At 41.3% G+C, this 26184-nt stretch overlaps 3 protein-coding genes and 3 non-coding genes across 20 annotated transcripts in view; 1 reads left to right on the plus strand and 5 right to left on the minus strand.

Moving 5' to 3' along the window:
* Positions 1-341: 341 nt before the first annotated feature.
* shrprbck1r (sharpin and rbck1 related) lies at positions 342-11980 on the minus strand. The gene is made up of 14 exons (XM_086191818.1): positions 11443-11980; positions 10151-10325; positions 8381-8446; positions 8013-8154; positions 7835-7925; positions 7452-7746; positions 6582-6682; positions 6297-6467; positions 3942-4102; positions 3583-3694; positions 2215-2394; positions 1943-2041; positions 1696-1839; positions 342-1486 (listed from the first exon to the last, which is right to left on the minus strand). Exons 1-14 carry the CDS (start codon positions 11716-11718, stop codon positions 1406-1408), a joined length of 2094 nt encoding a protein of 697 aa, XP_086047944.1. The 5' UTR covers positions 11719-11980; the 3' UTR covers positions 342-1405.
* A 729-nt stretch (positions 11981-12709) lies between these two features.
* Positions 12710-12782, minus strand: trnar-ccg (transfer RNA arginine (anticodon CCG)). The gene has a single exon. It is a non-coding gene; the product is annotated as a tRNA-Arg (tRNA).
* Positions 12783-12928: 146 nt separating this feature from the next.
* On the minus strand, positions 12929-13001 carry trnar-ccg (transfer RNA arginine (anticodon CCG)). The gene has a single exon. It is a non-coding gene; the product is annotated as a tRNA-Arg (tRNA).
* A 612-nt stretch (positions 13002-13613) lies between these two features.
* trnar-ccg (transfer RNA arginine (anticodon CCG)) lies at positions 13614-13686 on the minus strand. Its single transcript has one exon. It is a non-coding gene; the product is annotated as a tRNA-Arg (tRNA).
* A 2639-nt stretch (positions 13687-16325) lies between these two features.
* On the plus strand, positions 16326-17306 carry prlh2 (prolactin releasing hormone 2). The gene is made up of 2 exons (XM_086191525.1): positions 16326-16488; positions 17098-17306. Exons 1-2 carry the CDS (start codon positions 16326-16328, stop codon positions 17304-17306), a joined length of 372 nt encoding a protein of 123 aa, XP_086047651.1.
* Positions 17307-18912: 1606 nt separating this feature from the next.
* myripb (myosin VIIA and Rab interacting protein b) overlaps positions 18913-26184 on the minus strand; it is a 136991-nt gene continuing 129719 nt past the window's right edge. For 12 of the 15 annotated variants that reach the window (XM_086191237.1, XM_086191228.1, XM_086191233.1 and 9 more), the window contains 6 exons: positions 26029-26091; positions 22963-23154; positions 22728-22889; positions 22501-22596; positions 22337-22397; positions 18913-20470 (listed from right to left, as the gene is read on the minus strand). In XM_086191237.1, the coding sequence (XP_086047363.1) occupies positions 20427-20470; positions 22337-22397; positions 22501-22596; positions 22728-22889; positions 22963-23154; positions 26029-26091 (618 nt within the window). In that variant the 3' untranslated portion in view covers positions 18913-20426. The remainder of the gene's footprint in view (positions 20471-22336; positions 22398-22500; positions 22597-22727; positions 22890-22962; positions 23155-26028; positions 26092-26184) is intronic. The other 3 variants (XM_086191222.1, XM_086191225.1, XM_086191224.1) reach the window with 3 other exon arrangements.

Here is a 26184-nt window from a genome sequence, read left to right on the forward strand (position 1 = left end):
GCTGCACCCCTGAAAATCTTTTCACAATAAAAGTTCCACCAGAGTAATTTAAGTTCCGATAATCAATGGTTCATATTTCAAATATAGTTAATTCCTGTGAATACTTTCTTACAAGGTTTCTTGTACGAACTTGTTCATGTTGGTGTTGAAAATGGTTTTTTTTTTCGCACACTCTCAAAACAGGCATTAGGATTTTTAAAATTGCTTCCTAAAAATCTCAGCAGTAATACAACAATTTTATATTAACTGAAAATTTATTTGATTTGGATGAAAATTTGTTGACTTGATTGAGATAAAGTAACCACAACAAACCACACAATGAATTCTACATTAAAGGGTATTTAATGATCGTTAAGGCACAACAGAACATCGGCAACACACGGCTGATATTAGAACAGTAAAGAGTTTCTCATGGCTCGTCAGTGCAGGGCAATGATTTCGTTGAGCAAACACACTGGTATCATTTGAGTCGGTGAAGATATGTGCTCCTTTCATGGTTAAAATCATACAGAATCCACTGTGATAATCTATTATTTTATTAGAATAACAAATGAATGCCTACATAAATTCAAAAATTTCATCCAGGGATAGTAAACATTCACGTACCATGAAAAGCCCTTTAGTATGCCAACTAATATCACCACATAAATATGAGCTTATACACCAAATGTGTTTACAAGTGCCTTTTCTTACAGAAAATATTCAAGTTTTGCAATCAATACTTGACTAATAATCCATACCATTTCTTGATAACGCAATCAAGGTTGATGACCTCTGTGCCTCCAAATGAGCTGCTTATCAACTACAGGAGCGAACAGAATGTCTGATTCCATTCAAAGTCAGGAAGAGAAACAGAAATAAAAGTTCTCAGATTACGCAGACACTCATTCTGAATCTCCCTCTCTCTTACGACAAAGTAAACATGCATAGCAAAAATATACGACTCTATAAAACTCCATAGACTACTCTGATCTATTGCATTGCATTACAGCATTTGTGCACACGAGTAAGGCCACTTCAGTTTAATTTACTGCTTGTATGTAACTAGAAGACGTGTGTTGCTACTGCAGGGAAATCATTGAAAAAGGCACCACATGCAATAAAAGATAGTACTTTCCTAGCATATCCCTAACCGCGCTTACCATCACGGTCAGAAATGTCATGCTAGTTTCGTAATTATTATGATCACATCCAAAATCGACATTGGTGGTGAGTGATGGTTAGAAATCTGCAAAGGGTTGAACTGAGATTGTGTGCAGTTATAACAGCAATTAAGTATTTTTATGTAACAGTCTAACAGTCAGTTTCGGTTAAGGTGATTCCTTTTTATCCGCTTTTTTGTTCCTATTTTTAAAACAATTGTTTGAAATGATTCCCTTCTACAATCAAACGACTTGTGAGGTTCTCAGTGACAGTTTTGACATTTTGGATGACATTTCTGATTGTTGACATTACAGCGACATCCTCCACTGGTGTCTCCAGGACCCTAGGAAAGGACAAGGTGGAGAAATCTGTTCCATTATCATGTAAAACCTTATCTGGCCAGCAGGTTCTGGCTGTAAACATTCATTAGAGCCATAAATTTGAAACTAAAACACATGATAGGATGTTTTTGTTTCCATATTACAGAACAAAGGCTAACTAAACATTACGAATCCGTATGATGTAAGAGAATGATAAGAAAAAGCTTCTTACCTTCGGCCCCCAACGGGGCCCTCTAGTTACCCAGCAGATTTCAGTATGACAGACAGTGCAACGCAGCCAATCACATCCATCTCTCTTTTGTACAATGATGCCACACTGGGGACAGTGCATCGCCTCACCTGACTGCACCAGTGTCTTTGGATTAAAAAAGCAAGTAGAGGATTTGATAGAGTGATTCCACGACAAATACTGCAAATGAATTCTCACGTTCATACTACAGGAGCCATTTGCAGCTCACCTTTAGTAGATGTGTTGTCCTTCTTGCAGCAGAGTCATTTATAGCGCGGGCTGCAAGGTCATCCTGGTATTGCTTACAGTTCATTCCCTCATGTATCGACTGAGAGATGAAAATATAGCAGAGAGAGTGTTAGCATACCTCTGTCAATAGTTCTGTCAGTTTCCCAAAACGTTACCATGTTCCTCAAACACTCTCCTGTACCTCAGCTCATGCATGTTTTATACAACTTGTCAGTGATCAAAAACTGTTTTGTTTGCATATATAATCAATACCTTGCAAATCAGGCAGTTGTGTTTCCTGCAGACAGGACAGTGGAACACATTGACTGTGTCCTCGTATACACACCAGCCTGGGCAGTCTGCAGTGGCACAGTGGTAGCTGCCCTCACATCGTGACTCTGCCACTGACAGACTTCTCTGCAGCCAGCGTTCATACTCCTCCGCAGGAACTAACTGCAAAACAGAAGGTGGATACATATTTCTTTCTTTTTTCTTTATAGTATCCATTTTAAAAGTGAAAAATTCTCTCTGCTTTTTGTCGTTTGTACATACTAAACAGATGTGTTGTCAGGTCATGGCAAACAGAACCAACAAGCACCTGCTCTCAGCAGCTCTGGTTGGACTACAGGTTATTGTTGAACAACAGCTGTAGAAATGTGGTGAGGATGGCTAACTATTACTTCATCTCAGCAGGGCCAATATCTGAAAACAATGCCGGCAGTTTTAGGTTTTCTGTGGTGACAAAAAATGACTGATTTACCCATTTTTTCACAACAACAGGAAGGTAGTGAGAAAAGCATTAGATCTTAAACAATGGTCCCTCTAATTTTTCATGTGTCTGGGCATACACACAAGCTCCCTGAGCACACTGAGGATCAATTTGAGCAACATCAGTTGTGCACGCTGTGACCACACACCAATATCACATCTGTTCAATACCTGGGAGCATAGCAAGGTATATGGCTTATTAAAAGAATCAAATTAGAGCAGCAATTTCTATGAGCATACTTTTAATATTTTTGAGGGTTTACCACTCAACCGCTGAGCTAACGGCTCTGGCCCGTCGCCGTCTCTTATTCCTGCCACACTGTTGTTAGCTGGCTAACCTGCACGGTGCCACGGCGCGTATGGGAAGGGCACATACGCATGCACTGTCAATGCTATGACTGGCTGCCTACCGTAAGTGAACCGTATCGTATCATTGACTGGACACTTGTCACTCACCAAGTCTACGCACTGCATAGATTTTCTTGTTTGCTGAGAATGTGTGAGCAGTGCACAATTGCACAAGTGTGCAGTTTAGAGGGAACATCGATCTTAACCATCAGACCATGTAAATGAACTCATGGCAAATGGACTCAATTTTATATAGCGCCTTTCTACCCTAGCGGCACTCAAAGCGCTTTACAGTGTCGTCTCATTCACCCATTCACACACACACTCACACACTGATGGTGAAGGCTCCCATGCAAGGTGCCAACCTACTCCTCAGGAGCAATTATGGGTTCAGTATCTTGCTCAAGGACACTTCGACATGGACACCGAGGTTGAGGATCGAACCAGCGACCCTTCGGTTGCTAGAAGGCCACTCTACCCCTGAGCCATGCCGCCCCCATGTGCGTGTGCGTTGGTGTCACTCACAGCTTTGATTTCCCTCTCCTGCAGTGAGCACGTGCAGGCATATGTGTCATCTCTGTAGGGACAGGACACCTCCGGCTCCTCGCTCAGCATGATGACCGAGCGTAAGCACTCTCTGGGCAGCCAGACACACACACACACACACACACACACACACACACACACAGTCAAAGTTATTAACTCATGCTGAGAACATGTTCTTATGTCAGCAGTAGTGTCCTGTTCCTGTCATCTTGTTTCTTTTTATCCATCCACTTACATTCTTTATCTGCTCATCAAGCGGAATCAAACACTGACTTCTTCAGAAAACAGTTTTTGTTGTTGTTGTTTTTTGTTTTGGTCCACCCTTTCCCAGATCTTACCTGCAGAAGCAGTGGAGACACTCCCTCAGTAGGGCCCCCTCTCCTGGCTTTAGCTCTACATAGCAGATCCTGCAGTCCAAAGGCTCTGGGTTAGGCACCAAGTCCTGGCCATCCATCATCACCAGCCGGGCAAAGTTCTCCCTGCGCTCCTCCTCCTTCGCCTGGGACAATGCGGTTCAGACTGTTAACTCTAAATTACATGTACTAATTATTTATAGGTGCTGTCAAAAGAGGCGTGACCACACATGCATGAACACACAGACATTGTGTACTTTATAAACATTTTATTTTGAATCTATTTGACACATTGTATACAATTAGATTAGTGCAAAATTAACTAAATACATTCAATCTAGTGATGATCACCCACTTTAGAGGTCAGGACAAAAGAAAACAAAAAAACGACAGCCTGACCAATACACAGCATATTTGTAGGAATAAAAACTGTACTGTACTTTGTGTTCAAGTGGAAAAAAAAAATCAAAAAAGGCAGCTTTTGATTTTCTTTTTTAAACACACAAATGTCAGTTATTGGTGTTGGCTTTAAAAGTCCAGTCAGGTTCTTCTTACCACCAGAGCAAAGTGAACACATTCTCATCAAATGTGGATTCAGCAGTTTCAGGACAGCATCTCTACTGTGTGACCTCATCAGGAGGCAGAGATGCAGCTACAATGTTGCCAAACCAATAATTTCCTCCACCAAAGAGGTTACTTTAGTTTGTGTGTCTGTCTGTGAGCAGGGTTACACCAGAAATAAGTAGAGGGATTTTCTTTGTGTCTTTCTTTCAGGGTGAGAATAGCTTGAATCCAGGAATTGTTTTTTGTTTGTTTGTTTGTTTTTTTAACCATTTTGAAATAGAACCAAGTTTGACATTTTGATTCTTTCCTTCAGAAGCACATAACCATAAGTGCAGGGGCACAGCGGTGCCCTCTACCAAGACCAATGTTTAAAAAAAAAAAAAAAAAGCATCAACACAAAGTCCTCAAAATGGTCCACATAAGTTAGTCATGGAAACGACAGAGAACGTGATTACATCATTTAAAAGAATTCTGCAACTGAAACCACCAGAATAATGTCTGGAACGAAATCCAGTATTATAAAGGATTCATCTGATTTTTTTTTTCTTTTTTCCCCATAATGGTCCTTGTAAAATTTCCTTAGAAATGAGTGAAAAACACAACACGCTGAAATACATTAATTCAGGGGGCATTTTCATGCTGCTCTTACTGTTAGTTAAATACTGGTTTTAGCTCATGTCTGGTGGCTGCAGTGGTGCCGCTGCATGTTTCCATTCACCCGCGTGTACAGACATGGCTTGTGCATAACTGTGTGTATCTTCTGTGTGCAGTAACAGCTGTACTGCAGATGAATGCTCCAAGAATCAGTTATTCCTATAGCTGATTAATAAGTTGACTGTTTTCACAATAATCGACTGGGTCTTTAAATGGTGGAAAATTTGCAATCACCATTACCAGTCCAGTGCAAAAAATTATAATTGCGCAGTAAAACAAAGGTGAATATTCCTATTTAGGTAGCTAGAACTAAATTCTACATTAGGTTTTTTTTAATAAATATTCCGAATTTTTTTCAATCATCCAATCATCATGGCGCTACTGCAACCTCGTCTAAAAATATATCATAAATAGACCTGGAGTGTGTGTATGCCTGTAAGTGTCTATGCGTGTTCAGTAGTCCTGGTCCAGGTTATACAGGAGTGAGTTGTTTTGAGCCCCTGCACTCCTCAGCACCTCTCTTCTCCCTTTCTCCTTCAAAAAAACAGAGACAGAAGAGAAGAGAGTCAACCTGAGAGAGCTTTATCGAGTCTTTACCGCCATTCTCACCTGTTTCTTGTTTGTCTATAATACGGCAGGCGAGAGTCAAGTAGCATTTGCAATTAACTCTATGTCTGTTTTAACAATTGTGACCGGTGGGTGGTGGTAGCTCTACACGCTGGTGTCAAGATCAGAAAAGCCCACGGAAGAGCCAACACAAGTATTTCAAATTCCCTGCAATTTAAAGTTCTGTTCAAATTACTCAATTTTCCATGTCCAAATACAGTTAAAGAAAAAAAATAATGTCACAAGTGCATAGTTAGTAATTGATGTTTAAGCCAGCATTTCTACCAAATATTCTTTGACCCATACTGGCTCTTTGCCACTTTTGTGTAATGATCAAATAGTTCTTCTCCATTTTCAAACGCCACGGAATGCTTGTTTCCCTGTCTTTAAAGCCAAAGTAATTTTTGGTCTCAGCGAAGTCAAGTTGGAACATGCATAAGTATGGTGGATGTGTGACTGAGTACTGGAGGTGTGAGCGAGCCGTCCTGTGTGCTAAAGGTGCTGTGTGTTTCCTACCTGCTGGTACTGTCTAATAGCCTCCTTCTCCTGCTGGATCCGTCTCAGCTCCAGTGCGTCAGGTCGGTAGCCCCCCGGAATGACATAGCTCTCCGGTCGGTTTGTGCTGCAGATCTCACAGCCGGGCCGTGTCGGTTTGTTGATGTAAGTGCAAGAGGGGCATGACCAACCCTGAGGAACACACGCACACTTAACTCCTACTGTTTGTTTTGAACAACGCCATTTAAATTTTCTGTCGCTGGCTTCAGGACATTTTTTTTTCTTTTTATTGTTTTACAACAATACCTGGTGAGAGGTTGTGTTAGGGCTCAGTGCTTCATTTAGTTGAGGCATCTCTAGGTTGATGAGATCCCTGATCTCACAGACGCTTCCTTTCTCTGACCCAGCTAATATCCAAGAAGAAAGAAACGTAGTAATTATCCAGCATATGTGTCAACCCATTAAAGGAAAATGGCTACTTTTTTGGGAGATACATTTATTTGCAATTCTCTCCAGAGCCAGACAAAGGGATAGATATCCCTGTGTGTGCATTAGGGAACTGAGACCCTAAGAGACTCTTTGAGCACTAGTTAGCTTGGCACAATGAATGGCAGGGATTGGGAAGTGCTCGCATATCTGTTAAAAGGTTCAGGATCTTGGTTTATTCTGAAATAATCCTCCTCCTCCTCCTCCTCCATCCTCCTTTACAAATTCAAACATGATTATATTAACGAAGGCAGAAATCAATTTGGAGAAATGTGCATTTGATCACTTTTGATAGACATATGCTAACACTTCCCAACCATTAACATTCATTGTGCTAAGCTAACTAACAGTCAGTCTTTGTGGGTCTCATCTCCCAAATGCACCACAGAGAAAAGAAGATGGGGAAGATGGAAAATAATCACATTTCCCAAAAGGTTGCCGTGTTCCACCTGAGTGTGAATGACGATATCTTCTTGTAACCTTTGATAAGCACATGCAAGAGTGAGGCACTACCCTTACTTGTCAAAGTTACCACAGTGTGTTCCATTGACCTCAGCTGGCTCAGCAGAGGTACTTTGGCATTTAAAAGTTGTTCGAGTAAAATAACTGCAGCAACATTCCGCATTACTTTGTATCCAGTGTTGTTGCTGTGTCGCTCTCATATCATCTTTTACTGTTGCCTTCCCTCACCTGTGCTGAGCCTTGGGGGCAAGGTGGTGTAAGGTTTCCGATCTTGAGATGAAGTGCCGTTCATAGAGGTAGGAGGGGTGAGGAGAGATGGAGAGCTGAGTAGCAGGGCACTCTCCTGGTCTTTCTGGAGGACTTGGGGTGTCAGGCGAGCGTGGCGGGCTGACAGGAGGTACAAGAAAGCTGTGTCGCCATCCTGACGAACACCGTATGAGGCCAGAGAGCGCTGGTTGGCGCAGAGGCACTGGCCGATCACCCAGCGCTGCACTCGAGGGTGAAAGCCGTATTCAAGAAACATCTGAGGTAGTGGAGAAATAGAAAGTAAGAATGTATCGGGTCAAAGGGAATGTGATGGGTAAAAAAATGAGGAGAAGAGAGCTTCTAACCTGCTGTTTCAGTGCTGCAGTGGTCATATGTGGGAAAACTTTCACAGTGACACAACAAGATGAAGACGAATCCTCCACTACAACAGCCAAACTATAAGATAAAGACACACATGACCTCAGCCACAATGCTGGAGAAACTTCACCAATATAGCCTGAGGGAAAATACTCATCCTCCTACTTAATTTCAGTGTCTTCCTGGTCTCTGGAGGTGGGCTGGATCTTGAGTGCGGCATGGTGACGGGCAAGCGTGGCAGCAAAGACAGAAGCTGCCTGTGCATCACCTGCCTCGATGGCTCGGGTCAGCTCGATGCATGTGTCTTCTACAGATGGATGCAGACAGACATACATGCACACAGACAGGCCCACTCAGGTGAACAAGCATGTGACGAGGGGGTTGCCATACCTGCAATCAGCCACTAGAGGGCTATAAATGAGTCAATGGATGAATGGGTGAATGAACAAAATGAATAAAATTCAATCAGTTAGAGGTGTGGATCAGGTCTGAGCCAAATAATCAGATAACAGTTTGTTGTTCAGGGCACAAACCTGTCCGCTGCAAGACTGAGGCCTTCTGAAGACGGGGACACTGTCCATCATTATCTTCAGGGGCTACTGAGAAGATGAAAGGTTGAAAGACAGGAGAAACATATTTACAAGACAATTCATTTGTTCCTTGTGGCATAAGCGACTTTGCCTGTATTTCCTATTTGTCATTTCTACTGGGACAGTAAATTTCATATAGTTGCACTTCAAGAGTCAGACTATGGAGTCAGCAACATAGATAACATTTCCCACTGAGCAAAAGGTGTGAATTTGACACACTGGTAACCTAGTGATCTCAACTCATGCTGACAGAAGTCAGAGGAGGCAGGGCAAGCAGAGGGGAGCTGATGGACATCTAAAGGATGAGAGAACCTGCTATCTTTGCTGCAGCACCTGACTTGGTCTGAATGCAGCCTTATCCTGAGGTGCTCTTGTACGACCAATTACCAAACAAGCTCCAGTATTATCTTGCACCCTCTTTTTTATTGTTTGAATTCTTTGTGCATTTTTTGGGGGTTTCAGATTATAATTCCTTTCTGATCGGCACATCTCCAGAGGTAGGGAAGCTGTCTAGTAAACCGAGAGCTGCTGTGCTGTCCCCGCTTCCCCTGGAGACCATATCGAAGTATCCTAGAACACGATACTGAACCCCTGATTGCTCTAGACCTGTAGGCATTGCGGCTTCCACCATCAGTGTGTGAGTGAATGTGAGTGAGGTAACATTGTAATGCCCTTTGAGTGCCATAAAAGGCAGAAAAGCACTTTCTAAATACAGCCCATCAGGACTTGTACACACAGTTATTGGTTTATCGGACTAGTATTACATGGGGAACTCCAGTAGCTGTAACAGGAGGTACCTGTAACCTGATTCCCATGTGTAACTTCCATCATGGTTGTAATATTCAAGTACAGCTGCCACAGGTTCAGGTTCTTTCCCTCCTGGCAGCTACAGCAGGTCCCTCAATGCTGCAGGATGGGACTCACTTATTACCCCACAAGCTACTGATGCATTTGTTCCAGACCTGCTTTGTGGCTGAACTTTCACTTGTACCGCTGCAGACAAGCGTAACAGAAAATGAGGCAGTGCAAATTTTGGTAGATATTTTCTGATGTAGCAAGGAGTTTGGCTGCAATATTTGTTATTTCAGCCTGAAATGCTTTTAAAAAAAGGAGGGGGGGATGTTATTCTTAAAACATTAAAACACATCATTCCACAATAACGCACACATTTTTATTACAGCGATGTACAAGATGAGAAACAAAGGTATTTAGTGGCACCAGCCTATTTATTGACATTCCCCCCAATTTCAAGCTGGGCCGCTAGGTTACAGCGGTAGCAAACAGACAGATACAGTATGAAAAGCTCTTTTGTTCAAAGACATAAAGAAGTGTTTGAAGGCTGTTTGTGCTGTTATGCTTGGTTTCTTAGCTTCATGTCACCAAGCATCAGAACAATCTAGGATTTTAAGAATTTTAACCATCTCATCTGAAAACAAACAAACAAAAAAAGGTCTCTTAATCTTTTCCCCCCAGAAGAGCACTTTGGACCTTTTTTGTTTTGTTTTGTTTGTTTGTTATGTCAAGACCAACTGCATTATGCCCTTGACAACACACCACAGAGGTGACCCACAACACTGTGCTCACATGATCTTGTTGCGAGGCATTAAATATTTATTCAGTTCCTCATTTTGTTGCTGAGGTTTTCAAAAAAAAAAGAAAAAAAAAAGGGGAAAAAAAAAGAGCAGCACGTATTCAGGCAGCAGGTTGACTAACCTCTGTGTGCTTCTCTCAGTGATGACATTACCACCGTGGCCCACTTCTGGGCCTCCTGCTCACAGCGAAAGTTGAAGCTGATACGATCGTGTGGAGGTGCTGCCAAACTCAGCTCGTGGCACTTTGGTGACTTCACCTCATAGTTAACCGTCCTCAAGTCGTACTCAGCGATGGTCTAGAGACAGGAACAGAGGACGTGAGGAGGGAAGGAAACTGATTAGACTCAATTACATGACTTGTGGATTTTGTCACGCTGACATAATACCAAATGGCGGCTCACTATCACAGCTTGTTTCAAATATTGGAGCATCAAATCAAACATTCCAGTTTTCCTCCAAGGGCAGGCACACAAATGTACCTTGGATACTGTGTACCAGATATTGAACATATATTTTTATTACCAGATATTGTATACAGTATTGTGTATGATGTTATTGTATACTATAAATTGTTTTATATATATATATATATATATATATATATATATATATATATATGTATATAATGTGTACTGAATTATGTATATGTAATGTCTATCTATGTTCATGTTTTGTGCAATGTAATATCCCAGAAACACCTACTTTATGTACTATTTATCTAATTGGCCCATTACAACTTCTAGATCAATAGATCAATAGACAGTAGGATTCACAATAACACCAGCCCACAGACATGGACCTGGTACCCACAGATAACAGTGGTCTTCAAATGTACTGGTATAAACCCAGTTTAACTCTCATCATTGATGAAAAAAACAAAACAAAACAAAACAAAAAGAATACTTTTTTCAAATTCAAAATGTTACATGTGTTTGTCAGTATGTACAAAATCACAAGACCATATAAGTTTGTTTTCATATAAGTAATGTGGACGCTTTGGAAAATCTGCCAAAATCATTTGAAAATTTCGGCCGATTCAATATCGGCAAACAATTCAATATTGTGAATCCTTAATGGATCATTCGACAATTATAAAATACACAATACAAAACTACCTCACTTAAAAATAGTTGATCTAACCTTATTTAGTATCTCGAAGACAATTTTAAAGAATTTATTAAGTATACATGTAAGTTAATAATTCTATATTTCTATATGGTGAAATGTTCTTGTTAAAACCTAATGACCAATACACATTACCGTTAAACAGCACCACAGGAGAGTTTACAGCCTTCAAAATTACCATGACAAGAAATCCACAAATAAAAACAATCTTGTTTCACCGTCGACGGTTTATTCCCCGTCCAAACATCAACAATGGAAACCCCCAAATACTACAGTCCATGAACTCACCACACTCCGGCCGGTCCCGCTACTGTTCTGGAGCGACAGCCGGAATTCCCCGGACTTCTCCGGGTCCATACTGAGCTGAAGGCGCAGTGACTCATCACTTGCCCCCGGAAGACACAATGGCCGTATCCCAGAATGGCACACCGACACACGAACAGACATGAGAACGGTTTGGCAGCCGAGCTGGTCCTGCGACCCCCCATAGTGAGCGGGTGGAGCGTCGGGCCGCTCCGCGGTGAGACCAGCGGTTTGAGTCCATCCGCCTGAGCTCAGCGACATCCTCCCCGCACACTCATGTAGAACAGAAACACAAACACACGCTCGACTCGGCGCAGGATATTGAATTACCTCACTGACAACGGGAAACAAGTACTAGAAGCGGCTTCAAAAAGTGAGAGGTTTGACGTGTCTCCCCATCCGCGTTCGCTGCAGCTCCGTGTCAGGCGGAATTAACGTTTTAATTACCGATAAACAACCACAGTTTCTTACTAAGTGCCAACTACATTTCTCCATGTCAAGGCTTCTGCTTTTTTTTTTTCCCTTTTTCTTTTTCTTCTTCTACGTTGTATCTGTTGGAGGGGCACAAACCAGCAAAAAAAAAGACTCAGTATCGCCATCTACTGTACTGGAATATCATTAAATTACTGGAATACGGACTGATTGATGAAGAAGACGGTATCAATAAATGGACCTAAAAAATGAATTATATTGAAACATGTATTTAAAATATGTTGTGAAATTTCTAGAGTATTAAACCCCAACTTTGGAACAGCCCATGATTCACATCTCTATCTAATCTTTGCTTATTAAATGCTTGTCTTTCGTTGTTTCTATTTTCGGGTTGTTGTTTCAATCAATGGTCGATCTTTTTGAACTATATTGATAATCAGATCCTCATAAAATTCGTCATATATGCTGCATGAGGTAAAAGTTTACAATATAATTTTATATGACACTTCTTCACACAAGAGTTTCCAGTTTGTGGTTTTATTAAAAGTCCATAGATACATATGACGTTATACTGCCCACATTTCTGCGTGTTTTTGGAGAGGTGATACATGTGACCACATGGGGGCAGCAGTACATAGGTAATAAAGTTGTTTTGGCTTGCAGAATTTATTTTACATCAGCTCTTCCTTTCATATCTGTAGGACATACATTCTTAAATCATCACTTCTATCTACAACGTCTCCAAATACTAGCTCAAATATCCTCATTGTTAATCTGCAATGCTATTATTGTATTACTCTATATAACAGGGGTAATTACATGATCCAGGTGGGACTTGAACCCACAATCCCCAGCTCCGGAGGCTGATGCCTTATCCATTAGGCCACTGGACCACTCCTTTTTAGTTGTGTACCACTTTTTGTTTTGAAATGGAAAAGCCCTGGTAAACACAAGCGATAAGAAGATACGGTACAGGTAACTTCATGGGTTATTTTAAACAGGTAAATGAAGTCAAGTCAAGTTTGCAGGAACACATTCATGATCCAGGTGGGACTTGAACCCACAATCCCCAGCTCCGGAGGCTGATGCCTTATCCATTAGGCCACTGGACCACGCTAAAGTAACTTCTCAGTAATTGAAATACTCCAAAAGTACAGTATGACAATTTGTTCAACATCAAACTGTATATTAGCACTCATGCTTAACCTACGAGCTGTTAGCAGTGATACTTTACTATACATTTCTTGATTGGAAGCTACATAAAGAGCAGTAGTTGTCACACTCTGAATGGACCAGCAGAACCTCCCATCGACTATGAAATTGAAACCGAAGATCTTTTTTTTTTGTCCGAGGGGGAACATTATTTGTTTTTAATTAATTTAAATGAATTATTAGTTTAATAAAATTCACATTCAAAGAATGTCATAAATTAAAGATGCTCTGTTTGGCAAGATAACTGCTAACATTAGCTTCTGAAGCAAAAAACAACAACAAAAGATCCAACTACCATCTATTAGCAAGTGTTAGTAGATGGGTCCTTGAGTAGAAAAGGTTAAAAACACTTTTTAAAAAAATGTGTGCACTTGAGACTGTTTTGAAAGGAACTTATTGCATCAGTAATTAGTAGAAGATCAAATTATTTGGTATTATTGGTAAGACATCAACATAGCCTTTCAGGTGGAGAACCATGAAGTCATAAATTGAGAGCCCTCCAGAGACTCACACGATCCAGGTGGGACTTGAACCCACAATCCCCAGCTCCGGAGGCTGATGCCTTATCCATTAGGCCACTGGACCCCTGTCTGGTCTGGCGATCTGCTGGGTTATTATTGATCTGTGGCCATGTGTTTGTCAGCTGGAAGTTGGATTGTGACATTGTGCATGCTTTGTTCCTCAGTGCCTGTTGTTCTGAATCATAGGAACAACAGCAGGAAACACCTTAAAGGGAATTTCCCTGCCGATCATTTATTTCTCAATTGAACCAAACACGGTCAACTGAGGTACCAACCCACACATTCTGCAGGTCACGAATTACGAGGCAATTAACAAAATATAGTGCTGCGTGTAAAGGGGGGGGGGGGTTGATTTAGAGCACAAAGCTTAGGTGGGTCAAGCTGTTAATCACACCGCTAGCAGGGTTTTCTCAATCAATACTACATTCCACGAGGCCTGAAACACTAGAACACCCCGAGAAAACGATGCTTTTTGTGAATGCCTTCACTCAGTTGATACTTCAAATATGGCTGTCAGGATCTGTCAAAGGTTTTATCACAGAGGCAGCAGGAAGTCGGCCGGTCATCCCACGCTGTGACTCGCCTGAGGCTCGTCCTGTGGCTCCGTTCACAGAAACACTGATGAGACGGTTCGAGATGAAGCAGTTCAATCAGGAGCTGATGAGACCATGATGGAGAGGACGAGACACATGCGTCTGAAGAGACATTTGAAAGAACAGGACAACGCTGATGCAGTTGATTCTTTAGATGAATGAGGGGATCTTTTTTAAAGTCAAAAAGCAGCAGTGAGTCAAAAGGTTTAGAAATAGACCTCAATGGTTAGCTGCTGTGATGAGTTCAATTCAAGGAAACAGTAGGATGAAAATGATCAAAGATTTTGGCTTGGCTAATCATATTCATTAGTGACATCACTAGTTAGCTTAACACGATGAATGGTCGTAGATGGGAGCTGTTAGAACATGTATGTCAAACGTTATAAAAGGATTTTCAAACGCAGTCTTGCCTTCAGGCACGGTGGTGCAGTGATTAGCACTGTCTCCTCACAGCAAGAAGGATCTGGATTCGAGCCCCCGCATCATTCTATATTTCGTGTGGACAAATCACCTCTAACGGTATAAATGAGTAGCACCAACAACACCACGTTCTCCTGTCTGACAGTGGCAACGTGGACTGTTCTGAATGTATTTTCTGTCTTTTTACAAAGACAAATCTGCATCAGATAAACTGTTTCATAGACGCTGTCATGAACCAAATTAACTTCATTGTTTAAGGAGGCCATGGTCGAGGCGTGATTACACAGCCTCAGGTAACTGTCGTCTCATTGCTGCGGCTGTACTCTCTCATACGCGCCGGGCCGGTGAATGCATCACACCATCTGATCTCAGGCCGTAACAAAGTTAGAGTCGATCTAATCTGAGAAAAGGTGCTGCTCCTGGGTGAAGCTGCAAACATACATGGACGGATCACCGTCACATGACGCGTGCGCCTTCCAATGTTTTTCTGTTTAAGCTCAGCAGAAATGTTAAAATACACAATGTCATTTTGGATGTTGAATCTGCCACAAGATAAAGAAGACAAAAGAAAAGCAGCAAAACTTTGCATTTCACATATTGTTGATGGCTTTGAGCATTTTATTTATGGCTTTTATTTCAAGGGGCAGCGCCACATACTGTATAACGACCTCTTAAAGACATTTTGTCGGTCCAAATGAGACGTTATAGGGGAACACATCAGCATGAGGCAAGCTCCTCTCATTTTTCCTCCCAGTCACAATGCATGGCTTATAAAACACTGTTATATTTCAAGGTGGGACCATGTTTTTAGAGGTTAAAAGTGTTTGGTACAGCTAAAAGTGAGCTTGCTCATTCAGAAAGTTAGTTTGTGTTTTTTGCATGCATGTGCGTTGTCCTGACCAGACTGATTGATGAAAGGCACATCAAAAAACGCCCACCACAGTTCCGGGTCACTGTCTGACAGGCCTACTTGAGCTGGTGGGTCTCCCCATGTTCACTAATTTAAAGTTGTCCGCATGTCATGGACTGGCTGATGGACTGCTCTGCTGCGTGACAGACATCAGGACAACTCCAAAACCGAATCTCCATTTTCAAAGAGATGGTGGCAGGGAGGTGAGAGGGAGGAGTTCAGAGAGTGGGATGACGGGAGGTGGTGATGTATCCTGTGGTCTGGGATCAGTGTGTGTGTGTGTGTGTGTGTGTGTGTGTGTGACTGACGCTGTTGATTCATCATCCAGCGACCACATGAGCAGCACAGATATATAAGCCTGAGCCCACCTGCTCAACAATAACAACTCCAGACCTCCGCCAGCTGACCTCAAACCTGTTACCAAAGTTCAGGGTAAGAACTTTTCCATCGTTCATGTTTAACGTAGCAAGTTTCACACGTCATTCATTGTGAAATTTATTTGATTAATTTATTGTGATAATTAGGCAACTCAAAGTGAATTTTAGAACATCTAACTTTTTTAAAATGCTGGTTAATTCAGTTCATATCTAATTACGGATAAAGGCCAGCAGGACATGTGGCTAATGTCTTAGTAGCAAGTACAATTCTAACGATCCCACCTTATTTAAAGTTATTTAAGCTTCACTAGCATCCATGTTGACCGACCTTCTTTTAGGTCGTAGGTACTTGACTAACCAGTCCTCACCCGGTTCCTTGCAGTGCCTTGACCTACTCCACAGCATGCTCCCCGGGAGAGCGGCTGATGTCCGGCTCTGCGTCCTGACGCGCCGCTGGCTGCCCGCAGCTGTGGCGCTGCTGTTGCTTCTGTCCTGCAGCCTCAGCAACGCTCACGGCACCACGGTGGAGCACGACTTCCACATTGTTCACAATGTCGATAACAGAAGTAAGTTTAAAAAAACAAAAAACAAAAACCCCGCTCTTCTAAATATAAGAGAAAAACCTCAACCTGACCTAAAACAACGTGAAAAAGCGAGAATGCATTTGATGTCTTTAAACTTTACTGCTTCTCCTCATAAAGGACTTTTATGTTAAATTACAAAAAAAAAACTAACTCGAATAGCCTGTTTGTCCCATTTTACTGTTCAAAAAATATCTCGAAACGCTGTATTAATTAGTATCACACTTAAATGTTCTTAATATAATGACCTTAATTGCTTCTCACCCCAATCCACAGTATCACAGCGATGTTCTTTAGTTTGTGTTGCTCGGGCACATCTTTGTTGTCATTAGATATTAATTATACATGTGAAGTATTCATTTAAAAAAAAAAAAGAGTTTCCAAACCAGTTGATAAAATAATGAGTAGATTTGTTTTGAAGTCTGAGTACATTTCTCTTTGTTTTATCTTTTTAGTCTAGTTTTGTTTTAAAGTTACAAGTTGAAGTTAATTACCTGTTGGTGTTCATTAACAGAGATTAAGGTATTCCTTCATCAAACTTACCAGCTATTTCTGCTGCTTCTGCTTCATCTAACGCACTTGCTGCATGTCCAGGTCCAGAAATAGACCCTTTCTGGTACGTAGGTCGTGGGGTTCGACCCATCGGGCGCTTCGGGAAGCGACACAGCAGCGTGGAGGGTCTGGGGGGCGGCGGCAGGATGCAGCCAGTGATCAGGACTTTGGAGCTTCTCCTTCACAACCTCAGAAACAAGGAGAACCTTGAGAGAGCGCTGGATAGAGAGGACAGCGGTTGGTTACCGTGACGACGTGCTCTCCTCCCTCCATCCTCGATGATCACCAAACTCTGAGTGTCATACTCTCTGACCCTCACCTGTATTTCTCTCTGGATCTGTCATGAAGCCTTACTGACATCTCTGATGGAATCATTCTCTTAATGTTTCTGTACATATAAAAATACAATCTATATTGATTAATAAACCAGAATGTGACAATATGAGGAGATGCTCATTTACAAGTGAAAACAAACACAACTTGTTTGCAAATTTTATTCATTTCATAATACATATTTTTCTCTCTCAGTGTACTCCAGTACATAGAGAATCCGGCTGTTGGTTTTTTTTGTTGTTGTTGTTTTTGCATGTTCCCCAACATGTCGTATGGAATCGCAACGAACAATTGCACGTAAAAGTGAATGACCGGCCTGTGGCGCTGTGCACTCGATGTAGTCATTCACACTGGATTTGAAGAGGAACGCTTTAGATTGGTGTGGATGTCGTCATTGCCGATCATGTCTGGGACACAGTTTCAGTGGTAAATAAGACGTCCTGTGTGAATCACGCCTTACCAGTCAGGACAGTTATACACAATCTCTTGCACACAACACTGAAAGATTGGTCAACTATGATTGGGCAATACACACATAACTCTATATCATATCCATCTTTTCATACATATACATATATTAACAAATTCTGAGATGAGATAGTATTATTTCTTTCTCTTTTTTTTACATTAGAAAAATACAGGACACTGATGATTGGACCCTTGTAGCTGTGCTTCTCATGGTCATTTACATCAATTCGATAAAACATGCTTTTTTTTTTTTTTTTTACATCAACACCTCAAGATTGACGAAGGTACGCAATGTGCAAAACCAATGATGCGATGAAACGATCACTAACGGAAGGGTCATTCATGTAAATCAGTTCCAGGAGTCCATCAGGAAATCCAACCCTGCTCTTATACGGCTTCCCCATCCAGCAAAAGCTTTGATAAGCATTTGTGTGACTTTTCACTGAAAAAAGAAAAGCAAAATAAAACTAAAAATGAAAGGCAGTATTCTCAAAACTACTGTTTAAGGAATGATTTATAGTAGCCGCTTCAAAAATTGCATGTTGTCAACCGTTTGTGTAACATTTACCACTGTCATTACTGGCAGGATATCAGATGCTGCAGGCATACACTGAAAGCACTTCATGATGCATGAGAGTGTGAAGGGACCGGCTGAGGAGGGCTCCTTTGAGGAGAAAATAAAGCCTGTCATTTGCAATTATTTCAGTGATATTGCATAAAAATGTTCAGTAAGTACAAAAATAAATTGCTTGTAACAAAATCATGGTTTCATGGCATTCAGCCCACACGTTATGTAAAACTCTTTACAAGATTTTCTGAATGCAACACAAAGACATGACCCAGAAAATGCTAAATCAAAAGGCCAGTGTGAAAGTAACAGAAAACAAGATGAAGAATACTGCGCGATGCGATGGCTCTTTTTTTTTAAAAATCAAAATCTTTCAATCTAAATCTGAATGTCCTACCTATCACAGTTTATGCTGAGCTCCACGTGGGTCTGACATTTAGATTAATTTGAACCTTATTAGCACACAGCTTCCACTTTAAGGCTGTATAGTGTGTGTGTGTGTGTGTGTGTGTGTGTGTGTGTGTGTGTGTGTGTGTGTGTGTGTGTCTTGATCAGTTATCATCATTTTCTTTTGTCATTAGAGTTATTATTTCATGAGAGGAAAAGTTTGAGAAATACACACTCACTGATTGCTTTGTTTTTAAAAGTTAGACAAGAAAAAGTGACGCTACATTCATATTTGTCGAATAGATATGTAGCTACAGCCGGTTTGGTTAGCTTAGCTTTTCGCAGAAACGGAGGATACTGGGATGTAGCAAGCTAAAAATAAACAAACAAAAAAATCACGCTATCATGAGCTATGTGAGGCCTTTACATGATATCTGTGCTTAGAACAATAATTAAAGAACACTATAGTGTACTAGATAAATCAGAAGATATTAGTATACTGAAAATGTAATCTTAGTTTAGCTGTTTGCTGTGGAAAGAGAGGAAATTGCTAGCCTGCTACATAAAAACCACACCCTTTAAAAAAAAAAAACGAACACAATATAATGTTAAATTATGAGCTTTGGGGACAATTATGAATTTTTTTTATTTTGATCAGAGACAAGATAGCTGGTTTCTCTTTTTCCACATAAAGCTAAACTACCGTAAGCTAAGCTAAGTTAAGCTAACTAGCTGCTGGCTGTAGCTTCACATTAAACAGATATGAAAGTGCATCAACCCTCTATTTTAATAATCAGCCAGAAAGAAAATGATGAAACTACAAAACTACTCCTATTGAACTATTGTGTTTGGATTGGTCACAAATTATAGCATATTTTGCCTTTCATCTTGCAGTTTTAATGGCAAGAAAGAAGGACAAAAATACTTTGGCCTCCGACACTTTACACATCAGAACTTTTCTGGTAATTAGTGCATCAATTACCATGTTACAGTGGTGTGTGTGTGTTTTGTGTGTGTGTGTGTGTGTGTGTGTGTGTGTGTGTGTGTGTGTGTGTGTGTAAAATGACAATCATACATAAACGCTAGGAACGGGCTGACGGTATAACAAGATTCCTTATGTTATAAAACACAGCTCAGCCTCCAACTGAGTCAATGAATCACAGAAAGTTTCACATGATTTTTTTTATATACTTCTTTGTTGTACATTAAATCACGATACTCTTGCAAACAGATAGAAAAAGGAAATGAAAGTTTGTTTTTTTTTCCTCGCAACTGTACAGAGATTCTTTTTGAGTTGGGCCACAAGAAGTGTTTCGCAGATTTTAAGGCAGAAACTGTCCGGTCATCCTTGCTTGATATATTGTGTGGATGTGAAGAGGAGATATATGACGGTAAACTGGAAAGGGAACAACGTCTGGTGGGTGAGGAAGGACGAAGGAGGCGTTTTGACTGACGCCGTACCGTGCCTGCATTAGTGCTTTACTGGTCGCACATTTGGCTCCTGCTTGGCCTGGAGTTGGAGGCGGACACTTGGTCAAGGCACTGGATGAGAGGGGCCCCGGTCCCTGGGGCTCTGAAGATGCCCTGAGGGACTTGTTGTGCTGCTGACTCGTCACTATGGTCGAAACACGTTCACCTGCTGCTCTGGCTCCAACTTATCTGAAATACACACAAAAAAAACCCCATCATTCATTTTGTGGAGTTCTACGGCAAAAGTCAGAAGCGTCTCAGCACCCCATACATTTAGAGCATATAATGGACCGCTGAGAGGAAAAACTAAGCTGGAATCAATTATACAAATACATGTCTTGGTGACTGATTTTACTCCATTGTCTGGCATGCTGTATGTCTTTGACGATGCGCTGAAAAAGCAACCCTGAATCAGAGCTATTGTGTGGATGCTGGTGAAGGAAGAGGAAAAAAGAAAAGAAAAGTGACAAACAGAAATATAAAGACAGCCCCAACAGAAAAAAGCCATTCACTGACATGAAAAGGAACCGACTTGTTGTTTGATAAAACAGTCTTATCCTCTTTTACGGCATGTTTCCATCTAATTTTACTTTATATCTAATGGAGCTTTTCAGTTACTTAGTGCTTTTCTGGCAGATGCATTCACTTTTGCATCCATTCAGCTTCCAAGCTCTTCTCCCTGGACAAAGCGTAATACGTGTGATGCTGACGAAAGGGGAATGAAAGTGTCCCCTCCGTTCTGTCTCACCCTCTGTCTCTGGCTTTCTCGCCATCTCTCTCTCTCTCTCTCTCTCTCTCTCTCTCTCTCTCTCTCTCACACACACACCCACACACACGCACACAAACACAGACTATAAATTACAGTGTCAGTTAAATCCACTTGTCTTTAAACCGAGAAGGAATATGAGGGTAGAGCAAACTCAGCATTGACATCATCCACAGAAAAGATGCAGTGAGGTTGCCCTCATCAACAGATATAGAATATAAGTATAGAAATAATTTACATCTCCATTTTTTTTTTTTTTTTACACGAGCAAGTGTAGTGGAGAGCTTCATGGTGAGGTTATTTTAGCTCTTCGGGTCTGATGTCTTATGAGGATTTGCAATGACCAAAGGATTCTGGAAAGTCGGTGTATATTCCAGTCCCTCCACTAAGGAAACCACCTGGTTACAGAACCAAAATATATCATGACAACTAAAGAGAGGTCCACCAGATCCCAGATCCAGAACACGATCCGTACAGTCTGCGGGAGATTCAATTCACATTCACAGGAAATCTGTTTTTCGTCACAGATCCAGAATACAGGATGATTTCCAGAAGTCCAAACGTTCATATTTCAACCATTTCACATGGACTCAAAGACTTGAGAAATACAGCCAGTGGCCAAGATCACTCTTCAGATCCAGGATCTGCAATTGGATCCGGATCATCTCCAGACCTTTATCACTTGTAATATTAATTCCTTTCCAACAAATTTCATTAAAATTGAGATATCCTGCTTTTGTGAAATTTCTGACAGTGTCACATTGATTGGCTGGCTAACATAAAGAGGGAGGTTCTTATCTAAGGCATTCAGATAGCCAGCCATAATCAGATTTTTGGCATATCCAGATTGAGTTTAAATTGTCTGAACAGTAAAAAAAATTAATATCAAAACACCTGGCTCCCACATACACATGAAATCTGATTGTTTTACAGATCAAATTCAAACAACTGATTTGAATCCGGTTTCGACAGATGCGTCTCAGTCTGGACGCATAAGTAGGATTTCAAAGTGCGTCACCCACAACCTGTTTTCACTTTGGAAATCGGCCGCGTGTGCATCTTGTCGATTGGTTGAGGATGACCTGATGTGACAAATCTGACCTCTTCACTCGCTGATGACAGAGTGGACAGAAAAGGACTCGATTCAAGGAACAAATCTGATTTAGCTGCAGGCTGAACGAGGCCATCGCGAGCCCGTCAAAATGAAAGCACGAAGAAGCCTCGAAGTCTTTTGCACCAGTTTCTGTCTCTACCAGTGTAACTACAACACATCTGGATTAGTTTGGTACCTTTCAGCGGAGGGGCTGGCAGCTTCCTCCTCTGATGACGTGATGAGTCCAGGGTTTGAGGCTGAAATGAGAGCGAAGACTTTACCAGACGATACAGACGATGTTAAAACGAATCTGACAGGCCACGTTGGAGTTGTTGGGTCAGTCTAAAGGCTCAGAGGTACCTTTGCCTTTGGCTTGAACTTGGAGAAGCGATTGCAGACAGTCACATTTAACCCAGCTGTCTTCAGAGCTGATATCCTGGCCTCAATGTTAGATATCTTGAAGGAGACAGAAATCATGCCAGAGTTTCAGAACTGGTAGCTGCTTATTATTCACAGATTCAACTATGTAAGGGATTTGTTCGGCTCATTGACGACTGGAGATCAAGACAGCTGCTGTCCTCTGGTACCTGTAGTTCTGACTGCTGGACCTGAGCAGCTGCAGTGGCCACTTGATCCTCCAGGAAAGCAAGCTCTGCATCTGTGGTACTGCTGCTTATACTGCGGGCACACTGCTCCAAGTCCCCCAGCGCCCCCTCGAGGCCATACACAGCACCAGCAGCCAGATACACCTAAACGGAGACACTTCAAAGTAACTATCAGGATAGATGGAGCATGAGAGGTGAAACTGTTGAGACTGCTTACGTTCTCCTCCATCTTGGTCAGCCTCTGGTCCAGCCTGCGGGTCTCGGAGCTGCTGGAGATAGGTGAAGCACTCATACACTCCGATGGGGTGTAGCTCTCTCCTCCCGCCTCACCGATCAGCTCCTCGGTGGCGTTCAACACCTTCAGCACCTCAGTGGTGATGCTGCAGAGCGAAGCCGCCGAGTACTTCTGCTTCATTTGACGAAAACACAGAGACGGAGATACAGACTGCGATCAAAGAGTGACAACTCAAGAACAAGAAACATTTATGAGATTTTAATGAAAAAAAGGCTAAAGGATCATCCGTCATCTCACGGAGAACAAAACAACAAAGGTTTAATGCAGCATAACGACATGAAACAATGATAAAAAGAGAGGATGTCATAAAAGATAGTTACGAGTTCTGAAGAGTAGAAAATGAAAAAACAAACAACGTTCACTCGTAGAAAGTGCACAAGTGAGGTTATTGAGGTGAAGACAGAGGGATAAACGACTGCGGCTGTACTTGTCAAAATATTGCATTCACTCTAGGAAAAACAAAACAAATCAAATATACCCTGGTTTTCCAGAATTGAGATAAGTTTTTTTTTTAATGAAAAAGTATTTTTTTTAATCAACAATGTACAGTATGTCGTTAATACAGAGCCATTTTTTTTGCATTCAGCCTTTTTTGTATCACATCTTCCTCCATCAACACTTCTCATCAAATACAAAAGACAGTTGTAATTTGCTGTTTTCATGGATAAAAACAGGACTAATATGTTTTTTTTTAATTATTTATAAGAAAATTTCTTTCATAATTACAAAAAAAACCCCAACAATATTTGTTTTTTAATTCATTTTTTGTCCCTTCCAAATGAAGACACATTTTAATAAGCTGGTGGTGGTCGGTGTCTCTATAACCGGAGCTGTGGGTTCGTGTGTTGTTTCAGTGACGAATCCGTCAGCAGTGACGACACTCGGAACTGAAAGCCGCCATTTGTTCTTACTGAATAGATAAAAACCCTGCGCGAGAAAAAGGAAGGCCTGGTGAAGAGACAGATGTGTTTTCAATCACAAATTAATCACTGGCTGAAGCCTTGATCAGAAGACATATTGATCCCTCTCAGCCAGTCGGCCGGCCAGCCAGCCAGAGAGCCCAGGCAGATCTTTAGCTGCAGGTAAGGCAGGTCACCAGGTAAAAAGGATGAGTGGAGGCAATTTGGTCACCGGGAAATAAAAGATGAGAGACAAGACTCTCTTTGTAAAATCAGACAACTCTGAGAGGCACAGGCCGACGTTCTGAGGTATTGATTCGGCTGGTCGATGGAGAAATGGATGCTAGGTGAGAGTCTAATGTTCTCATCCACTCCAAAGACCTCAGCCCTCACAACACACATCCAACCGTCAGACACGGCTGCTGCTGATGTCGTGAGATTAGAACAAAATACGGCTTTATATTGAGATAATGGAAAATGTTTAACTTCGGGTGCTAAATTATGAAGCTTTCCAAAAACCGTTTCATAACATCCACCCATATTGATCCTCTTCAATGAAATGACATCTGTACGCACCACTCGTGTACATTTACCCTCTTATATCTTGATTTGTCCATTTGTCTGTTTTTGGAGAATAGCGCAGGAGTTCATTTTGAAATGTGTACATTTACGATAAATACACAAAAAAAGAAATAAGAGAAAGGCTAAAAAGATATTTCAACAGGGATAAATAAAAGGATTTTTTTCCCCCCTCTATTCACATCAGACTAAAGTGTTCTGTAAAGGGAGTAACAGAAATAGCTCACGTTACCATGTGTCATACACGTTGTAAGAGATGAGCATTACTCACTGGAGTTCTTGTAATGAGTTGGGACAATGACCAGCAGCCACCCCTACGCCTCAGACGCAGCACCAGCACAGGAGCTGGTTTCATGAATGCATACGTAAGGCACTGCCTGTGTGTGTGTGTGTGTGTGTGTGTGTGTGTGTGTGTGTGTGTATGTGTGTGTGTGTATGTGTGTGTGCGCATGTGTCCATCCGACTTCAGGAACCCTCTGACCTGTCCACGAGTATACATTGTGATTATACAGTATATAAAGCACCGGTTAATGACTCTTAGTTTATATCACTTTTTAATGAGTTAAATACGTGAAAATTGGGTAATTTGGGTTTTTCAGACATTGTTCTGGTATATCTGCAGTCGAGTGTGCACAGTTGGATACAGTCAGCGTCATATCAGGAGCTCAGACTCGAGACACACTGGTCATCCCTTTACCTCCTCAAGTCAAGTTATAGGTGCCCTCTAGTGGTCATAGTAGATATGACCGGTGTACACAGGGAAACATGAAATGTACATCAACAATTAGCAGTGAATGATGGGGGAAAAAAAGTGTCGCAGCAGCATTATTCAAGCGATTATACTATGAAAGTGTCCCAGCCACATGGATCCATTCACATTGGTCCACTTAAAAATCCAAATCTTTAAAATGATCATTTTTTTTCAATGTCAGCCCAACCATGGATTCCAGAGGGAGTGCGGTGTGATGATGAAGTGCCAATGAAAATGTACAAAAATGAACTATTAATGAAATAACCAAGGAAAAGCCATTGTGTTAACGACTAGAAAAATGTACTCAATGCCCATGAAACCTGTAACTTCTGTGAAAACTGCATTAAAACTATTTGTCACCTATTTGTCTGATTAATACTGAATTTATCGAGTATTAGCATTGAAAATGAAAGACTTGTGAACATTTTATTCCACAAAGGACATATTTTATGTATAACTGCAAGTGGGCAAACAAAAACAGATACAAGCACTCAAATTAAAATGCTGTGAAGACAGAACATATGAAGCCTAGAACACATCCAAGTGACATTTTTTTGTCTTCTATTTTACATAATAAACCCCTCTATTCTTTTGTTGTTTTACTGTATTTGTGTCAAGTGTTTGTGTTGTTCTTCTGTATTTGTAATTATTTAGTGAATACCAAGTTTTTAGAAAAAGTTTCGAAGGATGAAAAAAACCCCAAAAGAGTAATGTTCTCCGCTTCATTTGGTTAACGCCAGTATCACGCTGATATCTCACCTGGTGTAAGAGAGACGAGAGCAACTGAAGCCTCTGCTGTTGCTCCGAGTCATTCTGTCGCTCCTGACACACACACACACATGCGTGTGCGCGCACGCACACACACACACACACACACACACACACACACACACACACACACACACACACACACAC

Source organism: Aulostomus chinensis, chromosome 21 (genome assembly GCF_037954235.1).
Source record: "Aulostomus chinensis isolate RoL2024-O1b breed Wild chromosome 21, RoL_Achi_v1.0, whole genome shotgun sequence".
In the NCBI taxonomy this organism is placed as follows: Eukaryota; Metazoa; Chordata; class Actinopteri; order Syngnathiformes; family Aulostomidae; genus Aulostomus; species Aulostomus chinensis.

Coding starts and splice junctions, on each gene's coding strand:
- shrprbck1r (XM_086191818.1), bottom strand. CDS start 11,718: ATGTCGCTGAGCTCAGGCGGATGGACTCAAACCGCTGGTCTCACCGCG. Junction 3,695..3,941: donor TGTCTCCACTGCTTCTGCAG/GTAAGATCTGGG, acceptor CTGGCTGCCCAG/AGAGTGCTTACGCTCGGTCA. Junction 1,840..1,942: donor GGACAACACATCTACTAAAG/GTGAGCTGCAAA, acceptor TTTAATCCAAAG/ACACTGGTGCAGTCAGGTGA.
- prlh2 (XM_086191525.1), top strand. CDS start 16,326: ATGCTCCCCGGGAGAGCGGCTGATGTCCGGCTCTGCGTCCTGACGCGC. Junction 16,489..17,097: donor TCACAATGTCGATAACAGAA/GTAAGTTTAAAA, acceptor CTGCATGTCCAG/GTCCAGAAATAGACCCTTTC.